At 43.6% G+C, this 20531-nt stretch overlaps 1 protein-coding gene across 6 annotated transcripts in view; it reads right to left on the bottom strand.

Annotated features, from left to right (window-relative positions):
- The window catches only part of SORL1 (sortilin related receptor 1), a 181017-nt gene that overhangs the window by 34354 nt on the left and 126132 nt on the right, over window positions 1-20531 (bottom strand). For all 6 annotated transcript variants that reach the window (XM_024255047.3, XM_063728239.1, XM_054525270.1 and 3 more), the window contains 7 exons: window positions 14942-15067; window positions 12182-12289; window positions 10381-10512; window positions 9143-9274; window positions 8358-8492; window positions 7369-7524; window positions 2736-2885 (listed from right to left, as the gene is read on the bottom strand). In XM_024255047.3, coding sequence (XP_024110815.2) covers window positions 2736-2885; window positions 7369-7524; window positions 8358-8492; window positions 9143-9274; window positions 10381-10512; window positions 12182-12289; window positions 14942-15067 — 939 coding nt within the window. The remainder of the gene's footprint in view (window positions 1-2735; window positions 2886-7368; window positions 7525-8357; window positions 8493-9142; window positions 9275-10380; window positions 10513-12181; window positions 12290-14941; window positions 15068-20531) is intronic.

The following is a 20531-nucleotide window of genomic DNA, read 5'->3' as shown; positions in this document are numbered from 1 at the left end:
AATTAATGTAGTAAAATGAAAAGGAAGACAGCAATGCCCCAGTTTCTGACCTCCCTTTTTCAGTTTCTTCCAGGATGACTTGCACTACCTCGGATGCTGATGTCAATCAATGAACCCACCATTGTGCCTAGCCCCACCCAGGGAAAGCTGCGACTCCTCATCCTCAGTAACCCCCGCATAGCTGGTGGCATCAGCTTTCACTGTCATCCTGGGGAAAACCCTCATTCTTCCTTTTTCCTAATCACCATGGCCAAAAAAACTCACTGGATGCTGTTAATAGTACCTCCAATATACAAAGAGGTCACTCTTCCTTTTTCATCTTCACAGTCCCATCAAATTAGCCTCCTAATGGGCACCTGGCTTCCAATCTCACCTTAGCCTTCTTCTAACCCATTCCCCTCATGATGAAGTCCAAGTGATCTAAGATATAAACACCCCATCTCTGAAATCTTCAAGGGCTCCTTAGGACCAGGAAAATAAACTCCAAGCACAAGGGTCACCCTATCTACCTCATACCTACCTCTCTGCACTCACCTTTGTCCCACCCACAGCCACTCTACAGGTCTGTTTTCTTGTGCCTCTGAGCCTTGGAATATACATGCTGTCCCCTGTGTCTAGAATGCCCATCATCTGCCACCTTGTCCCACCACTGTCCAGGCACCATCAATGGGGCTGCCTCTCCTGGCCTGTCCCCACCTCTCCAGGAAGCTGGCCCACCTGCGAACTATGCCAGTTCCTTGGATAACTTCTGCTACTGCCTACACCACACTGTAGGATAGCTGCTGACTTGATGTCCCTGCCACTAGAATTTGTATTGCCAGTCACCGGGCGTAGTGGCTCAGGCCTGTAATCCCAGCACTTTGGGGGGCCAAGGTGGGCAGATCACTTGAGGTCAGGAGTTCGAGACCAGCCTGGCCAACATGGCAAAACCTGTCTGTACTGAAAACATAAAAGTTAGCCAGGCATGGTGGCACATGCCTGTAATCCCAGCTACTCGGGAGGCTGAAGCAAGAGAATCACTTGAGCTCAAAAGGCGGAAGCTGCAGTGAGTTGAGATCCCACCTGCCCCTGCACTCCAGCCTGGGTGACAGAGCAAGATGACATCTTAAAAAAAAAAAATTGTATTGCCAGAAACCTGATCAATGCCTGCCATACCATGCATGATCAACAAAACATTTGTCCAACCAAACCAAAGATGTTACTGGATCCACACTCCTTCCTCTTAACCAAGCTTCTCCAGTGAGAGCCCAGTCAGGCACCCTGTGGAGAACAACGCTACAGACAGAGAAGGGACAGCCGACTCCCTCTTCCCTTTCCCCCTGAGAAAGGGAGTTACTGGGTGAACTATTTAGGACAGAGCAGTATTTGCCAATCTTGTCTGATGCTAAGAATCAGACAGGGCACTTTGGAAAAGGCCTGGGTTCCCGAGCATCTCCTCCACCATTGCTCTTGATTCAGTGGTCTGAGGTGAGATCACCAAATTCACATTTCTTATAAGCACTTCCACATGATCCTGCTAAGTCCCATAAATTTTGTAAATACTGAATTAGAGGAATTAAGAGATGACTAACCTCCACCTCTGATTCTATTCCATCTCTAAATGGTAAGACTTGGTAGGATTCCAAGTGAGGCTCAGTTTTTCATTGGTTGAGGAAGTCGTTATTTTAAGATTAAAAAGAAAACGGGACCAGAACAGGGATCAAAGTGGAGGAACTGAGGCATTTGCTGCTTAGGGTTAGGGCTTGGTGGCAGGGAGGCTCTCAGCAGAGTGAGAGGGGCATCTTCTACATTCACCAGGGCAGGAATCAGGCAAACATGGACGAAGCCCTTATCCCGGCAAGGAAGGGAGTGTGACGGGCCAGTACATCTGCTGTCTGCAGCCAGCAGGAGACTGGATGGAGGGGAGGCCCACAAAACAGGGATCCCTGAGCCAGAGCAGCACCCAACCGTCAGAGAGGCAGGCTGGTGGGGGGCTGCATAAGCACCGTCCAGCCACGCCCTCCCAAGTCTGCTACATAGGACAGACCAGCCAACGGTGGCATTAGTGTGCGGCCAGGGACTGAAAAGCACTGACTGGTCACATGAGGATAAACACTTGCAGAAGCCAGTGTCTCCCTCCATCACTCACTGCAAAGATCCTCCCTGGGTACATCAGAGGACCAAACACCAGGACCCACCAACTCCAAACCCGTAGAGAATGCATGCATCACCTCACACTGGGCTCAGATGGCCCTGCGATTATTCCCCATGTGGCTTGGCACACTATCTCACCAACCATAGTTACCCTAAGGGCTAAGAATGAATTTTCTTAATGGGGTGCTAGAGACAAATCCTCTAATAACACAGCCTCTATGCCCAGTAAGTGCTCACTAAATACTTCCAGAAGAATGAATGCACATACCGAAGAGTTGCGGCTTTCCCTACGGGCGTTTTTAAAGAGTTAAACATGCTTATGAAACCTATTTAAAATATTTATCTTAGTCATTCAGAAAGTATTTTTATTGGACATGATCCTGGTATTTAAAACGCAGTCAACTTATTAAAAAGAAGGTGACTAACGCAATGATATGGGTGCACGTGGCAAAGCGCTTGTGGAGAATGCAGTAAGAGCATGGTTACGCAAGTACACAGACTCACACACAGGCGTGTGCTGATCCAGAAATGAAGCAGAAGCACTGGAACTGTGCTCTCTGCAGAAATGTGCCCAGGGGGTGAAGGGCTCTCTGACTACTCACGGCAATTGGCCTCGTCCCGGCCATCCTGGCAATCTCGGTGGCCGTCACAGCGCTTCCAGTTGGGAATACACTTCTTTGGCTGGTGGCATTCGAACTCAAATCGGTCACATCGCCCAAGTTGGGTGGGAGTGGAGGCAGCAGTGACATTTGCTAAAATAAAAGATTTTTAAAATTTACTTTTTAGTATTGAGGGAGCTGGCCAATAACAGCAACCAATCAATATGCTAGGAGATTATGGTGCTTTAGAAATTACAATGGGAACCTGAAGACAAATGCGAGTTCCGGATAGAGAGCAGAGTAGATACAGACATCTAATGTTGCCTCCCCACAGGATCCCACTAAAGCCACAGTCAAGAGATTGTTTTCAAAGACCTAAATCCACGAGGACATGGATAATGAGATTTGGGAGCTGGAAAGAAGGCAGATAGTGGTATGTGACTCAAGAGGCCAGCGAAGGCTGCATCCTACCCTAAGCCGTCACAGGAGAAAGCTCAGAACCAATCAGATCAACAACACAGTCCTCCAAAAGTTCAGAAACTGGTATCTCCTAACTGGAAGTGAAGAAGGAGTTAAAATAAGGGAACTGACTGAATGATGTTTAAGACGCAGCTACATTCCCTATATCCCCTCCTATCAGTCCCACGAGACAACCAACCCATACATCACCCCAATAGAAGAATGGAGGGTTGTTATTTGGAGAGAGTAAAAACAGAGAGTTGTTTAGATAGGCATAGTTGACAGCAAGTATATCCTACTGATAAAAGGGGGATTAAACCTACATATGGGAGCCCCAGTCCTCTTCTCCGAGGATCCTAGCAATAAGGTAATTATTGTCTAGGCAGGAGATCTAATAATCTTCTCTGGGGAAAATGACCAGCTTCAGAGACTAACCCTGAAGTAACCAAGATTCAGAGTTCCCCCATGGTTCCCAGCCATGAACCTCGAAGTTGACAAGCCCCTCCATGTGCTCAGAATTACTTACCAGCACTTTAGTCCCCAGCCTTAAATACAAGCAGCAACCAAGGACTGTCTGAGAAAAGGCTTTGACATGAAAGGCAGAAAGCCGAACAGAGCCCCAAACCCCAAAAAGGCCATTTGGAGGAAATAGAGGCTTTGCAAGAAGAAAACTTCAAAAACAAATATCCTTAATATGTTCAGAAAGAAAGAATATATATTTATCCAAGAAAAAAAAACAAAACAGGATACCGTAAAAAGGGACAGTGGTAAAAATGGAAAAGCTCTCAAAGTTAAAACCATGATAACAAAGATGAAAAAATCAGCAAAGAGTTGAAATATAAAGTTGAGTAAATCTCCTAGAAAGTTGGGGGGGTGGGGGAAGGGAATTTTCAAAACTATAAAAGATTAAACAAAAAAATAAGGAAGAAAAACAGATCAGGAGACAACATATGAATGACAAGAGTTCCCACAGAGAGGGAAATATCATTAATAAAAACTTCAAGAAAAATTCCTTGAACTAAAATATATAAACTTCCATAATTAAAAAGCATGCAAGTGTCCGCTACGTTGGATGGAAAGGGTCTCAAAGCAAAGCACATCCTTGTGAAATTTTAAAACACTGATGCCAAAGGGAAGATTCTACAAGCTTCTAGAGGATTAAAAACGGGTTACACACACACAAAAAAATCAGAATCAAAATGGCTTTTGGATTTCCGAAAAGCTGCTTGAAGGCAGTGGAACAAAACCTTCAAAACTCTGAAGGAAAATTACTTACAATCTAGCACGCCAAACCCAGCCCAACTATCAATTAAGTCTGAAGACAGAATTAAAACACTTTAAGACAAGCAAGACCTCACACAGTCCTCCCACATACATTTTCTCAGGCATTTTCCAGAAAACGTGCTCTACCGAAACATGGGATTAAACTAAAAAGAGAAAAACTGGGACACAGAAAACAGGAGTTCCAACAGGAGATGGAGGTAAAGCAAATCCTGAGGATGATGATGGTGCAACGTCCTAGAAGGCAGTTGTGCCCCAGGTATACAGGGCAACCAGTACAAACCAGAGCAGCAAAATTCAAGAGACAAACACCTGAGAGCTGTCATCACAGTGTCCTTGGCCACTGCGTCATCATATTCAACTGACAAGGCTACTGAAGGATGCACTCCACCCAAACAAGGGAGTAAACCAAGAAAAAGCAAAACACAAGATCCAGGAAACAAGGAATCTAAACTGGGAGAAAGGCAAAGAGAATTCCAAGGAGGCAGTGAAAGTCCCTGGATAACAGGCACACAGCAGGACTACAGAACAATCTGTCCAGAAAGGAGAATCCAAGTTGTTAGAAGGAATATCTCCAAGAGAAAAACTGGACTTGATAAATCACTGGACATGTTGACCTGTGGAAAGTTATCCTGAGTGGCGAATGAAAGGCAGAAAGCATTGGCAAATGGTACAAAACAACCTAAGCAAACAAATGAAAAAAGCAATTATTAACTTCAGGATATTGTGCATATTCTATAGTTTTAATTGGATTTTCAAAAGGGCTTTCCCTAAATCCCAGAACCACTCTGCAGAAACACAAAGTACATGGAGACAGGTGATAAAAAATAAAAAGGAGGAGAACGCCAGGCCAAGGCAAATCATGCCACTTATTCCCAGACAATAAGGGAGGCATCAGAGGGCTCCAATACTGGGGAGGACATGATCATTCATCAGCATGGGCCTTATCAGAAGAAAAACTGAAAGGGGGAGAAGTATGAGGTTGATAAACCAGTTAGGAGACTTCTACACTAAACAAAGAAGATCCACGAGCTACAGATAACAATGAGTTTAAATTTGTCCCAGCACTGCGCACAAAAAAGAAAGTACAAAAGCTGAACAGGATATATAAACAGAGATCTGCTCACTGGATTAGTCAGAATTTGCTAGAGTCTATTAATGTCCTGGTCAGAGTTTCAATAAGCAAAAACAACTTGGAGAGGATAATCAAGTTATTCAATAAATATGTAGGCCTTGAGGGGAAAGGACAGACACAAAGTTTTGTTTTCTCTTTTACAATTCATTTTAATTTGAGAAGCACTTTAGGGGATACTGACTATTTGCCTATTATTGTAGGAAACACAGAGCAGGACTCAAAGTAGTAGACAGCATGATTCCCAAACAGGAAATCCACACAATGGCTATGGAAGCAAAGATCAACACCCATGAAATAATTAGGAAGCAATATATGGCAGATCATAGTTAAGAATCAAAAGGTCAATGGGTAAGTTTAATGAGACTGGAAAAGAGATGGAAATCATTTAAAGGAATCAGTGAAAGCACAGTGAAAGGAGAATAATACCCTACTTGTTCAAAGCAGAAATCCCAAACTTTTGTGAACCTAAGAATCATATGGGGATCTCCTGGGCTCCACCCAGAAATTCTGATTCTATGTTTTTTTATAAACACCCCAGGCGATTCCATTAGGGTGGTCTTTGCACCACATTTTGAGAAGTTCTGATGATATTAATATATCAAGGTCTCTTTTGTTATAAAATCCATGCTTCTGTTTGCACTGATGGATGGTGGGTTTCAGTGATAAGGAAAGTAGGAAGACAAGGTTGAGGGTACAGGAGTTCCTGCTAAGGGCAAAATCTTGCTGCAGGTGCACAGGCAGGAAAGAAGCAAGTCTATCTGGAGAAGATCAGGAACCTAGCTTGGCTGATGTAAGGAATCCAGGCAGGCAAGGAGGAATCAGCTCACAGAAGGCCTGGAAAATAGAAATTGTCAAAAATTGATCTTCTAGACAGGAGAACGAGAGGAAACTCAATATGGCAAAAAGACCACCCTAGTAAAAATTTCATTTTTATAATTTTTTATAAAAAACATAGAATCAGAATTTCTGGGGGGAATCCAGGAGATCCCTATATGTTTTAGTTTCACTAAAGTTTGGGATTTTGATGTTTTTAAACAAGGAAGCAATAGAATGAACATGGTCACAGAAGAAGGGAAAAGATCATGCAAAGCATGCAAAAAATTATTTGTTCTCCTATTATAACTGAGTTTGAAGTAGACTTCTGCTTAGGAAAGAACACAGGATCCTCACCTCTGTTCCACCTGCTGTTAAGAGCACACAGGAAATGGGATTTCAAGGACTACCCCACCTCCAACAATACGGTGACTACAGACCTTCAGCTGCCTCTTTGAGTTTAGCCACTAGATGGCAGTGCTTACCCTTCTTTTAGTTGGACGGGCCGGCCAACTAGCAAGCTGAATTGGGCGCTCTCCCTAGAGAATTACACACACACACACACACACACACACACACACACACACACACACACACACACACACACACACACACACACACACACACACACACACACACACACACACACACACACACACACACACACACACACACACACACACACACACACACACACACACACACACACGCCAGTTACAGAGGATGAGATGCTCCCATTCCAATTTCCTATGCATCTATGATCCAGGAAGAAATGCTAGAAATCAGCCTTGCCTGGAGGTACATCATTAGTAACAGGCAACCTGGCCACACAGCAGAGTCCCAGACAGCAGGGCATGGGGCCCGGTTGGGTTGTGCCCAGAGCGCACCCCCAGAAGGTCCTCTCCACAATAGCAGGTACCACAGGAGAGGACCTGGGCCAGAACTCACCAAGCGAGGGGCAGGCTTCCTCGTCAGAGCCATCTGCACAATCTCGGTACCCGTCACACACCCAGGTGTCCATCACGCAGGTCCCACTGCTGCAGCGGTAGTAATTGGGCAGACACGTGGAGGGCCCAGGAGTCGAGAAGGGAAGAATATGTGAATCTGAGAAAAACACCAAGCAAGGAAACCCAAAACATTAGAAGCAGCTTGATCTTAGACCAAATGTGTCCCAAACCTAGTACGGATGTCCCAGTTTTAGCTGTACCTGCTGAGGGAGGCCAGTGACAGGCACAGCTCTGAGCAGCGGCTAATCCAGAAATCATGTATAATGGGTTGTCAGAAGAGGCAATATTCTTTTCCCTTTTGGGGAGCAGATTTCCCTTACTTACTATATTTGATTTTGGCTAATATTCAGATAAGTTTGCTTTTGCAGGGGCTGGTGAAAGAAACAGGTGGCTGAGGAGGCACAGGGTGGCTAAGAGAATTCCTACTGAGGCAAAGCATTGTGTTCCAGTTAATTCAACCGCAACTACCCCACGACCTGGTTCAGAGATGAGAATGCCAGAAAGGAAAGGGGCAAGTCTGCATTCCACATGAGTGCTCCTCAAATGCACTGTGGAGCACACAAGACCTGGGGGCTTATTAGCATGCAGATTCTGACTCTGTAGGTCTGGGGTGAGGTCAGAGATTCTGCATTTCTAACAAGTTCCAAGGAGATGCAGATGCTACTGGTTGCAAACCACACTTTGAGTAGGAAGGCTCTAGACTTCTCACTCTGCCCTGAAAATACGGAATAAATAGCCTGGAAATAGGAGAAACCAACCACACTTATTTCAAAATGAGAAAGAGGAACAGAAAAAATTTGAGTCACTCCTCTCACAAAAATATGCCCCCCAAAACACGGAATCAGCCAGGCACATCCTGCATAGCTGGTGGAACTATTCTGGTGTGTCTTGGTTATGGGGCTGACCCAGGCCCCCTCAGGGGCCTCTTACCTCCACAATCCTTCTCATCAGACCAGTCCCCACAGTCGTTCTCCCTGTCGCATTTCCATCTGTTGGGGATGCAGTGGCCATTCTCACACCGAAACTGGAAGTAGCGGGAACAGTTTGGGGCTTCTGTGGGGTTTTCTGCGGAGATCAACCACATTATCAGTTGCTTTCTCTGCACCAGTGTGAACACAGGGCTCCAACTCTATGCATCCTCCTCTAGACCCAAGTTCCAGGGCAACCCACATTTCCCACCCATAAACAGATAAGGCAGCTTCATGGACCCAATGGGGAACAAAAAATACACCTACAAACTAAACAAACCCCATCTTCCCAGCCCCTAACCCATGTTCCTCTGATCTATACTACAATATCCTGAGAACGATCACCTGAATTTTAATTCTGACATTTTACCAAAAGAATAAAACAACTATTGATGGTAATCCAATCATGACAATAACTATTACATTGTGGCCTGTCACTTTTAGGGGGAGGTCACTCCATAATATTTACCATAATTCCTTATCTACCACCTTCCTTATACATAATATGGTCTTCCCAACTGCAGAAAGGAAAGGAGATCAAATAAACTTTTCCCTAGCACCTGCTGGGTGCCAGCTGCCCCCTTCAAGATGCAACTCCTCATATGAGTATTCAGGAACCGGCAGCAACTGCTGCTGAGTTACGGGAAGGCCAAGTCTGCAGTGGCGTTGCCGGTGAGTGTCCCTGTAACTGCAGGCATCACTGTAACTAGAGGATTAGGATGCAAGGAGGCAGATTGGACATCTTACCGCAGTTGGCTTCATCAGAATAATCGCCGCAATCATCCATCCCGTCGCACTTCCAAATCAAACTGATGCACACTCCATTCTGACACTGGAAACCGAACTCATCACACACCTTGTGGAACTCAGGATCTTGGGCTACAGAGGGAACAAACATCCATGAAGTCCAGGAACTTCCATGCTGAGGGGTCGAAGCAGCAGTGCGCCCAGAAGCAAGGGGGAAGAGCAGTGAGTTCTGGCAAGGGACTGTCTGGCTAAACCATGCCTTGAAAGCTAAAGCCAAACCTAATCTAAACAGAGCACACACTTTGTTAATTAATCCATTCCGTGAATGTTTACCGAGTCGTGTTATGCGTTGAGTTTATCCTCCCAAAAATCATGTGTTTAAGTTCCAATCTCCAGTCTCTCACAAACAGGACTGTATTTAGAGATAAGGGCTTGAAAGGGGAAAAGTTAGAATGAGGTGATCTGGGTGGCCCTAATCTAATAGGCCTGGTGTCCTTACAGAAGAGGAAATTTAGACACAGATGTATACAGAGGAAAGACTGCGTGAAGAACCAGGGAGAAGGCAGCCAGGCAGCCGTCTATGAGGCCAGGGAAAGAGGCCTCGGAGGAACCCAGCCCTGCCGACACTTTGATCTTGGACTGCTAGCTTCCAGGCTTGCGAGAAATAAATTTCTGTTGTTTGAGCCATTTGGTCTGTGGTACTTTGCTACAGCAGTTCCAGGAAACAAATATAAGAGCTACTCCAAGGAGGGCACTGTTTTAGGATAGGGCCATAGCAATGCACAAAACAAGCCCCTGCTCCTGTGAAGCTCAAGCAGCAAAATGAATAGACAGGTCCAAAGTGCAGCGAGTTGTGGGAGGATCATCGAAGCAGGGTAAGGGGCTACGGCACGCTGGGAGTGCCATCTGATACAGTACTGGCAAGACAGGCCTCTCACTTTCAGCGACCCTTGAGCCAAGACCCTGGTCACTCGCCATCCTGCCCTTTATACATACACCCACGACTGAAAAGCAGGATTCCTTAAGCAACAAAAGAAAGTCTTTCTCAGAAAAGGCAAGCTTGGACGCTCAACTTAGACATGTAAGCTAAAGAGAGGTGCAACTCCAGGGTGGCCAAACCCTCGACACTCAACCAAGACCTGTAAGTTATTAAATAGAGACACAACCTCAGGGTGGCCAAACCCCCATGCAAGTTCTTTAGTGACCGTGAGTCACCTCCCCTGCCTGCCCCAACTCACAGCATCCTGCAAATGCCGCATCCTCATCGGACCCATCACGGCACTGGATGATTCCGTCACAGACCATGGAGTGGAACAGGCACTGCTGGCGGTTCTTACACACGAAGTCCATGAAGTGCGTACAGAGGGGCTCTGTAAGGGATCCAGAGAGGGGAAGAGGCCATGAGCACTGCGGCTGGCTGGGCCCTCTAGCCCTGGGCAAGTGCACACGAATACAGACGTGGCTTCAGGAAGCAACAGTAAAAGCCACCATTTATTGAGCACTTGTTTTCTGCCAAGCCTAGAGCTAAAGCACTTGACATAAAGTGCATCATTAAACCCTCAAGACAACATTAGGAGAGATTTTATTGTCGCTAATTCAAAATGAGAAAACAAGGGCAGTAGCATTAAGTATTTTGCCAGGAGTACACCGCTGATGAAGATGGGGCCAAAAGTGAAATCCAGAGCTGTCTGGCATCAAACCCCCTGATCTCAAGCATGATTAACAGACACTGACTCTCTAATACGGGGGTAGGCAAATTTTTCTGTAAGGAACTAGTATTATGGAATGCACTGTGTTCCCCCCAAAATTTGTATGTTGAAGCCCTGATCCCCAATTTGACTGTATTTGGAGATAGGGCCTTTAAAAAGGTAATGGAGGTTAAATGAAAACATAAGAATGGGGCCTAAACTCAAAAGAATTCGAGTCCTTTGAGAAGAGAGAGACACCAGGAATGCCCACACAGAGAAAGGGCCATGTGAGGACACAGCAAGGAGACCTCCGTACCTGAACTGCAACTGGCTCTCTCCAAGGTTTGCAGCCTGACGGCCTTTGGACTTGAACTATATAGCCTCAGTGTGTCCCTGGGTCTCCAGCCTGCTGGCTCACCTAGCAAATTTGGGACTTGCCAGCCTCCAAAATTGCATGATGGTTCCTTAAAATAAATCTATATATATACATATGCATATCCTATTAGTCCTATTCCTCTAGAGAACCCCAACTAACCCCAACTACCACAACTAGAAAGCAACTATTGCAGGGTTTTCAGGTCATACAGACTCTGTCACAACTGCTCAGGTCCACCACTACAGCATGAGAGCAGCCATATACAATATGTAAACAAATAGTAGTTACTGTATGCAAATCAAACTTCATTTAATAGAGCAGGTTAGGTACTGGATTTTGCCCACAGGCTAGTTTGCCACTCCCTGCACTGACACACTGCACAGCGGAATCACCAGGAGCACCATAAATGTCCCAATGCCCCAGCCACACCTACGCTAATTAAATCAGAATCTCTGGGGGGAAGGTCCAGGCACCAGAAGGTTTTAAAGCTCCCCAGGTGATTCCAATATATAACCAAGGATGAGCACCAGTGACCCAAGGCAATCTTTCTGGGGCTAAAGAAAACTGAAGATAAAAAGGGTCACCTGGCCTAAAAATACCCACCCACCCCTACTCTACGCCCAGTGATACTAAGCAACACTAACAAAACCAATCAAGTAGAAATAAGTGGCTGATCTAAAACAACTGATCAATTAATAGAACATATTTCAACTAAACAATAACTTTCACTGAAGTTCGATCTAATCCCACCATCGCCCCCAACCCTGCTTTCTTCCTTCCTGCTCTCCTTTAACCAAACCATGTCTCTCTGCCACGATCAGCCTCCAAGAGTTCTAGCCAAGTACTCGGGGATCAACTCAGTTAAAAGCTAACCACAAGCAGGTACTGAGGAAATGAAAGGATTTAGTCCAATATATGCTCTTCACTCACAATCACCATGCCTGAGTGCTTCCTGGGGGCAAGGAATGAACTCACCGCAGTGCTGTTCATCGGAGCCATCAGAGCAATCACGCAGACCATCACAATGTTTGCTAGATGGGATGCAAGTGCCATTTGGGCAGCGGAATCCATTGCACTTCTTCTCTGAAATAGAATTCAACAGTACAGAAGAATGACGAGGAGGAAACAGGCAGGCACTCACACACAATGCAGGAGTACGCATTGGTACCACCACTGGGGAGGGCAATTTGGCTATAACTAGCAAAATGACAAATGTACATACACTTTGATCCAGTAATTCTACTTTTGTAGAAATGCATTCTACTTCACAACTGAAAAAATAATGTAAATAAAAGTTTACGACCTTATACTTAATGTAAGTACAAGGGTTGCATTACAACACTGTTTGTAATAGGTTGAAAGCCGCCCACAAGTGTTGCATTGCAAAACTGTGTAATAGATTGAAAACAGTCCATCAATAACAGACTGTTTAATAAATTACTGTACACGGGAACACAGACAGCTATAAAGAGATGCAAGAAGTGCTCTATAAAAATTATGCCCTAGATAAACAGTTCTGTGAAAAAAACAAGGTGCAAAACAACATGCAAAGTTAAACATTATGGGTATGTAATAGAACAATAATACAGAATATACTTAAATTTGTTTATATATGCACAAAAATATTCTGAAAAAATATACAACTTGGTTTTCTATTAGGAAAAAGTGGGAACTGGGCAGGTGAGGAGATCAACCCATACCTGAGAGATTAACTCTATACCTTTTTGTATCTTTTCCATTTTGAACATTTCCATTTTGATGTGTGTGTGTGTGTGTGTGTGTGTGTATTTCATATATATATATATTTTTTTTTTTTTTTTTTAAAGGCAGACTCTTGCTCTGTCACCCAACCTGGAGTGCAGTGGCACAATCACAGTTCACTGCAGCCTCCACCTCCCGTACTCAAGCAATCCTGCCACCTCAGCCTCCTGAGTAGCTGGGACCACAGGCGTGTGCCACTGTGCCTGGCTAATTTTTGTATTTTTGTAGAGATGAGGTCTTGCCATGTTGCCCAGGCTGATCTCAAATTCCTGGGCTCAAGCCATCCTCCCACCTCAGCCTCCTAAAGTGCTGGGATTACAGGCGTGAGCCACCATACCTGGCCTAAGAATATTTTTTAGAAGAAAAAGAAAGCTTTAATGAATAGAAAAAGCACAATATGCATCTTGAGTATGAAATCCTAGTTTCATAAAGCTCTTTAAATCACTCACCACCTTAATTCTGGAGGAATTCTAAAGCAAAGTTGTTTTGGAGAAAGTTTGCCTAGAAATGCTAAGAGCCTGAGGTTTCACAACAGATCCAGGGGAAATTAAACTAGAACTAAGGTATCTTGATCAGAATCTTTAGTACTAGGTCACCCTTTCTCCTGAGCAAAAAGTTATTGCCAGGCATTGGACTTGAAAATCAGTTCTGGCCAGGCACAGTGGCTCATGCCTATAATCGCAGCACTTTGGGAGGCCGAGGTGGGCAGATCACTTGAACCCAGGAGTTTGAGACCAGCCTGAGCCATATGGCGAAAACCTCATCTCTACAAAAAAATACAAAAATTAGCTGGGCGTGGTGGCCCACCCCTGTGGTCCCAGCTACTCAGGAGGCTGAAGTAGGAAGATGGCTTGCGCCCAGGAGGTCAAAGCTGCAGTGAGCCACAATCATACTACTATACTCCAGCCTGGGTGACAGAGTGAGACCCTATCTCAAAAAAAAAAAAAAAAAAAAAAAAGAAAGAAAGAAAATCACTTCTAATGAGGCAGTCATAGCCTTTGCAAATCGAGCTCTGTGTAGAATAGTTCCTTGAGGATTAGGTATAAGCATGAAAATGTGTTTTAATCCTGTAAAAAGTAATCATTTCTGGGAAATTAGCCAAAGGATATCAAACAGAAACAGTAAACAAGCACCACTATTTGGAGAAATGGTTAATGTCACTAGGTAGAAAAAGTATTTTAAAAGATGTATAAATCAAAACTACATGAGGCAAACACATATTACATTAGCGGAAGCAACTAAAAAGATACAAATCTAATATCAAGGGAGACTTGGGGAAACATGCAATGTATTACTAGTAGAGACACATTTGATGTAATCCCTTGGAAACCCAATTTGGTAACAGAGAGACTCAAAAACTGGTCAGAACCTTTCACCTTACAACTCCATACTGAAGAACGCCTCTCAGAAAATATCTCAAAGAAAAATCAGGCCATTTCCAAGGACACGAATAGTGGTACTAGCATAACAGTATAAATCTAAAAACCTCAAACACCCAACCAGGAAGCAACCATGTAAACTAGGTTATGGTAGCATAAAGTGAGTATGCATCTTCCATGAAAATGCTTACTACACAAAAATAGAGTTGCAGAAACATCTTTACTTAAGGAGTAGAATGTATAACAACATGTAGACAACTAACATCCCCTGAAAACTTGGAACGTTTGGCAAAAGGATAGAGAACCTTAAACATATTCGGTTTCAAAAAACATTTTATATATTTTGTTTACATGGCAGCATTTTATATAGTTTGTGTGTGGGGCAAACTGCTTGCCTGCAACTCTTAAGACTATATAATATACTCTGATACATCATATGGCAATATAACATAGAAAGTAGATGGGCTTATTCGGTTTCAGAGTGTAAATACGGGCATAGGAGAACAGCATTTCATCCCTGGCTCTCTGTTGCCTCTCTTCCTGAACAGCAGACACTAGGGAGGCTCAGGGAGGGAGCTGGGGAATTTGCATTTACCACAGTTGACTGGATCCTCATCGGAACCATCCTGGCAGTCCGTATCCCCGTCACACGCCCACCGCTGGGGGATGCAGTGCCCGTTTCGGCACTGGAAGTTGGAGGCCTCACAGGTGTGATAGATGGCTGTAACAGAGAAGAGAGACACAGTCGCACATCCCTCATCTCCATTCCCCAACTGTCCAAGGTGGTGGGCTGAAAAGAGGTTTGCACAAGGTAGGAATAAGGTCTGAACTGTGGGAGCACCTGGGTTTCTCCTCGGCTGGGAATTGGGCACTTGGGCTGACCTTGGGCAGCTCCCTCCATGGACTTGAGCCTATGGATTTATAAACATGACCCAGGCCACTGCCCAGGGACAGATGCACACGTTAAAAAATCACTTGCTCTTCACGACAACGTATGAGGATTGTTCCCCTTTCACAAATGAGAAACAGGCTTAGAGAGAATAGGAAAATTGGAGATCATTAAGTAGTAACACCAAGGCAGTCCAAGGCCCAAGCCTGTACTTCTTCTGCTATACCCTGGTAGTTTGCCTTCTCACCTAAGTCCTCTTACTCATCCAGATGCTGAGAAATAAGGAGTGGCAGCCTGTGCTCAGGAGACGGAGTCCTGGATCTGGTGCAGCCACTGTGTGGTGATCTCAAATTCACCATCCTTACAGTGAAACCTAAGGGCCCTGCTAAGTTCTGGAAGGCCATACATTACAATCTTAAAAAAAAAAAAAAAATCCAATTTCAAATGTGAAAAACCTTAGGCCAAAGGAATATAAAAGAGTCATCCAAAATCACAAAGAAAGCAGGCCTAAGAACCTGAAATTGTCTTTCTGTAGAGTTGAGAGCAACATCTACCAGCCAATAATATGTGGTGTCCACTATAATCACTAAAAGCAAAAAAGAAGCTAGTGAAACAGAGAGTCACTGTTAAAAATGAACAGCCTCCTCTGCACACATGGGCTGAGGCCACCTGGAAGTCATTTAGAACCACCTCAAAAACTCAGTCAAACACTAGTTCAAATGCATAATATGTGCCTCCAACCCAACCAACACTCCTAACGGTCCTATCCATCTGATTTCCTCTTCCTCCTCTGAAACAGAAAGCTGTTTGTGTCTGTTCACTGCTGAATGCAAGCCAGGACTGGCCTTGTTTACAACCAGCATAAAATAATAGAACCTAGATAGATGGGCTCTCTGTTAGTTTAACTGTGTGGAGAGGATGACACCACAACAGAAAGAAACAAAACACACAGAAGTGGGTTGCTGAGAGCAAACCATAGTTTTCTATTCAACTGAGACAGTTGGCAGTAAGCTGCCCAAGGACTGGGGAAATTGGTTTATGATGTCCTCAGGAATTTTACTGCATTTGAGCTATTTTTTGCAATGGTCAGAAATCCAAAGAATCTGACTTTTCAAACCACTTTAAAACAAGTGGTGGCTCATTATCTATGTCTTCCCAGCTCTCCAAAGACCAAGGCTGTATTTGGCAACATGTATATACAACTATAAGAAGTTTCAATATTTACAAGCTTTGGCACTCAGAATCCATTAAACATCTTTAAAAACTATACTTATTCCTGATAAGAGGAATAAATGTATCATGCATGTTACATGAGTTTCTGCCCCAGTAACAGCCATCGCCTGGAATACTTCTGATTTATTCGTGTCACAAGTCTGACAGCCTTTCAAAACATCCCTCACCAACACCTTGCTCACATTCATAAAATATAAAGTTGCCTAAACCGATTGCCATACTAATCTAGTATTATTCACCTTCTGCATTTCATTTTTAGTTGAAAACCATTTCAGAGTGCTAGTGAAGTTTCCAAATGACAATTCTGGGAGGCATGGCTGAGATCTCCAGATTCTATCACAGAAGCTGAGCTCAGAAAGAGTCATCAGTTTGCATTCAAGTGGCCAGGTATGGCTGGAATGCATAACGCATTATCTTTTTCTAGATTTTTCTATTTTCTTAGTAACTTACTAGTTCTGATTTTGAGTGTCCGGTAAATACTGCATGCTTAATACATAATTTTTTTTTTAATTACAAGGATGGAAGAGATGGACTTTAATCCAGCCTGAAGAATTTAGGGAAGAAAAAGAATCCTCTGCATGGCAGGATTCATTGTAACTATAAGAATGGTGACGCTCATGTGGTAAACAATCATGGAAATCTAACATCAGTTTCTAATATAGGTCAATATTCTACAACTTAATCTTTGACTCAGGCAGAACTTTCTTGATTCATCAAGACCTGCTGGAACACCTGATTAAAAGCACTAACCAGACATGAGCAGAGTAGAATGGATGTAATAAGTACTATAACAGGGAAAGTACTGCCTTATTTCTTACAAAGCACTAGACTATTAAGAAATGCATGAGGCGTGGTAGCTCACACCTGTAATCCCAGCACTTCGGGAGGCCGACGAGGGTGGATCGCTTTGAGATCAGGAGTTAGAGACAAACTTGGCCAACATGGTAAAACCCCATCTCTACTGAAAACACAAAAATTAGCCAGGCCTGCTGGCGCACACCTGTAGTCCCAGCTACTCGTGGGGCTGAGGCAGGAGAATTGCTTGAACCTGGGAGACAGAGGATGCAGTGAGCCAAGATCGCACCACTGCACTCTAGCCTGGGCGACAGAGTGAGACCCCGTCTCAAAAAAAAAAAAAAAAGTGTATGAGAAGGGGACCAGGTGCAGTAGCTCATACCTGTAATCCCAGCACTTTGAGAGGACGAGGTAAGAGGATCACTTGCACCCAGGAGTTCGAAACCAGCCTGGGCAATATGGCAAAACCCCATCTCTACAAAACATACAAAAATTAGCCAGGCACGATGGCACATGCCTGTAGTCCCAGCTAAGGCGGGAAGATGGATTGAGCCCAGGAGGTCAAGGCTACAGTGAGCTGTCATCGCACCACTACCCTCCAGCCTGGGAGACAAAAAAAAACCCTGCCTCAAAAAAAAAGTAAGTGCATGAGGAAAAAAATGACTATCATCACAACTTGAATGATTAATGACAGAGAAGAAAAAACATACAGTATTAAAAAAAGAACACTGAAAAATAAAAGGCAGATTTGAAAAACAACCAAACAGAAATTCTAGATACAAACATATACTCATGGAAATAAAGAAAACAGCTCCATGTGTATGTGAAACAGCAGATTAGAGTTAGCTGAAAAGAGAATTGTTGAACTGAAAGATAAATCTAGAGAAGTTGCTCAGATCCTAGCACAGAGTCATAAAGAGACAGCAAATATAAAAACAGGAGGGAAGAGACCAACAGAATGAGGGAGTCCAATGAATGGCTTAGAGTAACTGCTGAAGACAAGACCAGAGAAAGTAGCCAACAGGTATAGTTGGAGAGTTAGTAGCTGTAACTTCCCAGAGTTGTCTTTCGAAAAATTCTCAGATCTTAAAACAAACAAAGTCTCAAGCAGGATAAGCAAAAATAATTCCACACCTAGGTAGGTAAAACTAAGAGCAATATAACCTACAGGTAATTAGAAAGAAAAGAATGTTATTATTTGAACAGACAACTAAGAGCAGAATTCAAATCAACACAAAAGAGGCCAGGAAGAAATGGAAGAATTCTATGAAAATATGGAAAATTACTAAAAGCTTAGAAACCCAGACCCATCTGAATTCAAGATTGAAGATTAAATATATGTCTATAATAACAAAACCTTGAAAGAGTTTGCCACTCATAGACTCCTGATGCAAAACCCCTGAAGGATGTACATTGGTGGGAGGCATTAGCAACAAGACACAGAGGTAGTTGGTAATACCTGTGTGCCTATGCAGAAGTGTGGTTATTTAAAAAGAGTAACAGTGAAGTTTAGGATTTTTTAATATAAAACTAAAATACTAAATATTTAGTGTTTAAAATACTAGGTATTTTAGTACTGGAACTGTAGGCAGAGATTTGGATCAAATTCTAAAGTCCCCATATATCTAGGAGAGAGGAAAGATGTTAAGAATACAAATAAAATGTCTACAGGTAATTGTCCTAAAAAAACACACAGAAATCAGATGTATACGTTTAAAAACAATAGCGGTGGGTTGAGGCGAATAAAGAAAACAGCCCTGTGGAAAGTAAAAGTGGGGAAAAGAAAAGCAAAGAGGACGCACAGCAGAGTGCGCATCCAAGCTGATGCCAACAGGAGGTCAGCTACCTTGACCTATTTCTTTTGGCACTGTACGCAGCTTAATTTAGTAGGTCTGAAAATGAGGTGTCATGCCACACATCACCATGAGCTCACATCTGACCTCCAACTATTTTGAGATGACAGAGAAGGTGGATCATCCTTGAAAGGTTTGGAAGAACAGCCCTTGGAACAAGGCTGCAGTTGAGCAGCAAGGACTCTAAGTTTTCTCCAGTTTGCCTTGCCGGAAGAAAATCAGAGAAAAAACCAGGAGTTTATACAAGCTTGCCTATAGAAATGAAGTTATCAATTCATTCTGTAAGACCGGCACACACTGCTGAAATGCAAATTTGAGTAAGGCAGTTGTGTTAACAAGATGTTCAATCATACTGCAACTTACAAACTGCAATGTCCAAGTGCACCCTTCTAATCTATTAACTAATTATCCATCCAAACCCCAAGCTTCCAAACAGCATTCACGTGTTTCCTATGCCAACGGCAGCTCCTTTATGGGCCTCGGTTCTTCCTCCTTCTGCAGGCCATGCTCATATACAGAGAGAAGCATTTTCCTGCAGTCTTTTCAGAAGCAGAAGTGCAGACACAGAGGCTGCACCGGAAAGAATATGGGTGGACTTTACAAGCGAACAGGATTTGGTAACACCACAGAATATCCCATGTGATATATATGGCATTTGAAGAGATCCATTCACTCCCTTAAGGCCATATGAGGTCACCTCCAAACTAAAACGAATGGAGGGAAGCAGTTGCATAAAATTACTCAACCCACAAAGGTTCTCTGAGCACGTACTCTATTATGTGCTGGACACTGCAGAGAATACAAAAGAGTAAAAGAAGAGGTCATCTCTCTCCTTGGGGAAGCAAGTCTAAGCCAGAGCGTAATGCACAGTTATTTATCCTTAGGTTTGAGATATAACAGATGTACCTTCTTTGTATTTGCTTTTACCAATTAGTAGGCGTGCTTTGAGCCACCAGATGCCGGGCAGTGTAGGAATTGCTGGGATACTCTGGGGGCAGAGGAGGTTAAGACATGAGATTTAAAAGTCCAATAATTCACAAGATTAATGGCTGGCTTCAGATAATTGAGAAGTTGACTCAACAATGAATTACACAATGAAGTCTGAATTATCCGAGTGTAAAAACAGATCTATCCTTACCATGAAATGTTTAAAGGAAACATCTTTATCTCCCTAGTCCAAAATCACTAGAGGGGTTCAAGACAGAACTGAATAACAGCTTCTCGAAGAGGCTGTAGAGCAAATTTACTCAGTGAGTAATAAAATCTGGAACAAAAATTCCTTAATTTTTGTTTTTTTGACAAATTACAATGGGGTACAAAGTGATGATTATAAAATGGAATTTGTTTTCATTTCTCCACAAGCTTCTCAACTCCTTGCATTACCCACTGCCTATCACCCCCAGTCTGCCCCACCC

The sequence above is a fragment of the Pongo abelii genome, chromosome 9 (assembly GCF_028885655.2).
Source record: "Pongo abelii isolate AG06213 chromosome 9, NHGRI_mPonAbe1-v2.0_pri, whole genome shotgun sequence".
Lineage (NCBI taxonomy): Eukaryota > Metazoa > Chordata > Mammalia > Primates > Hominidae > Pongo > Pongo abelii.
Note: the sequence above shows the minus strand (reverse complement) of the source record. Positions and strands in the feature narration are given on the sequence as shown.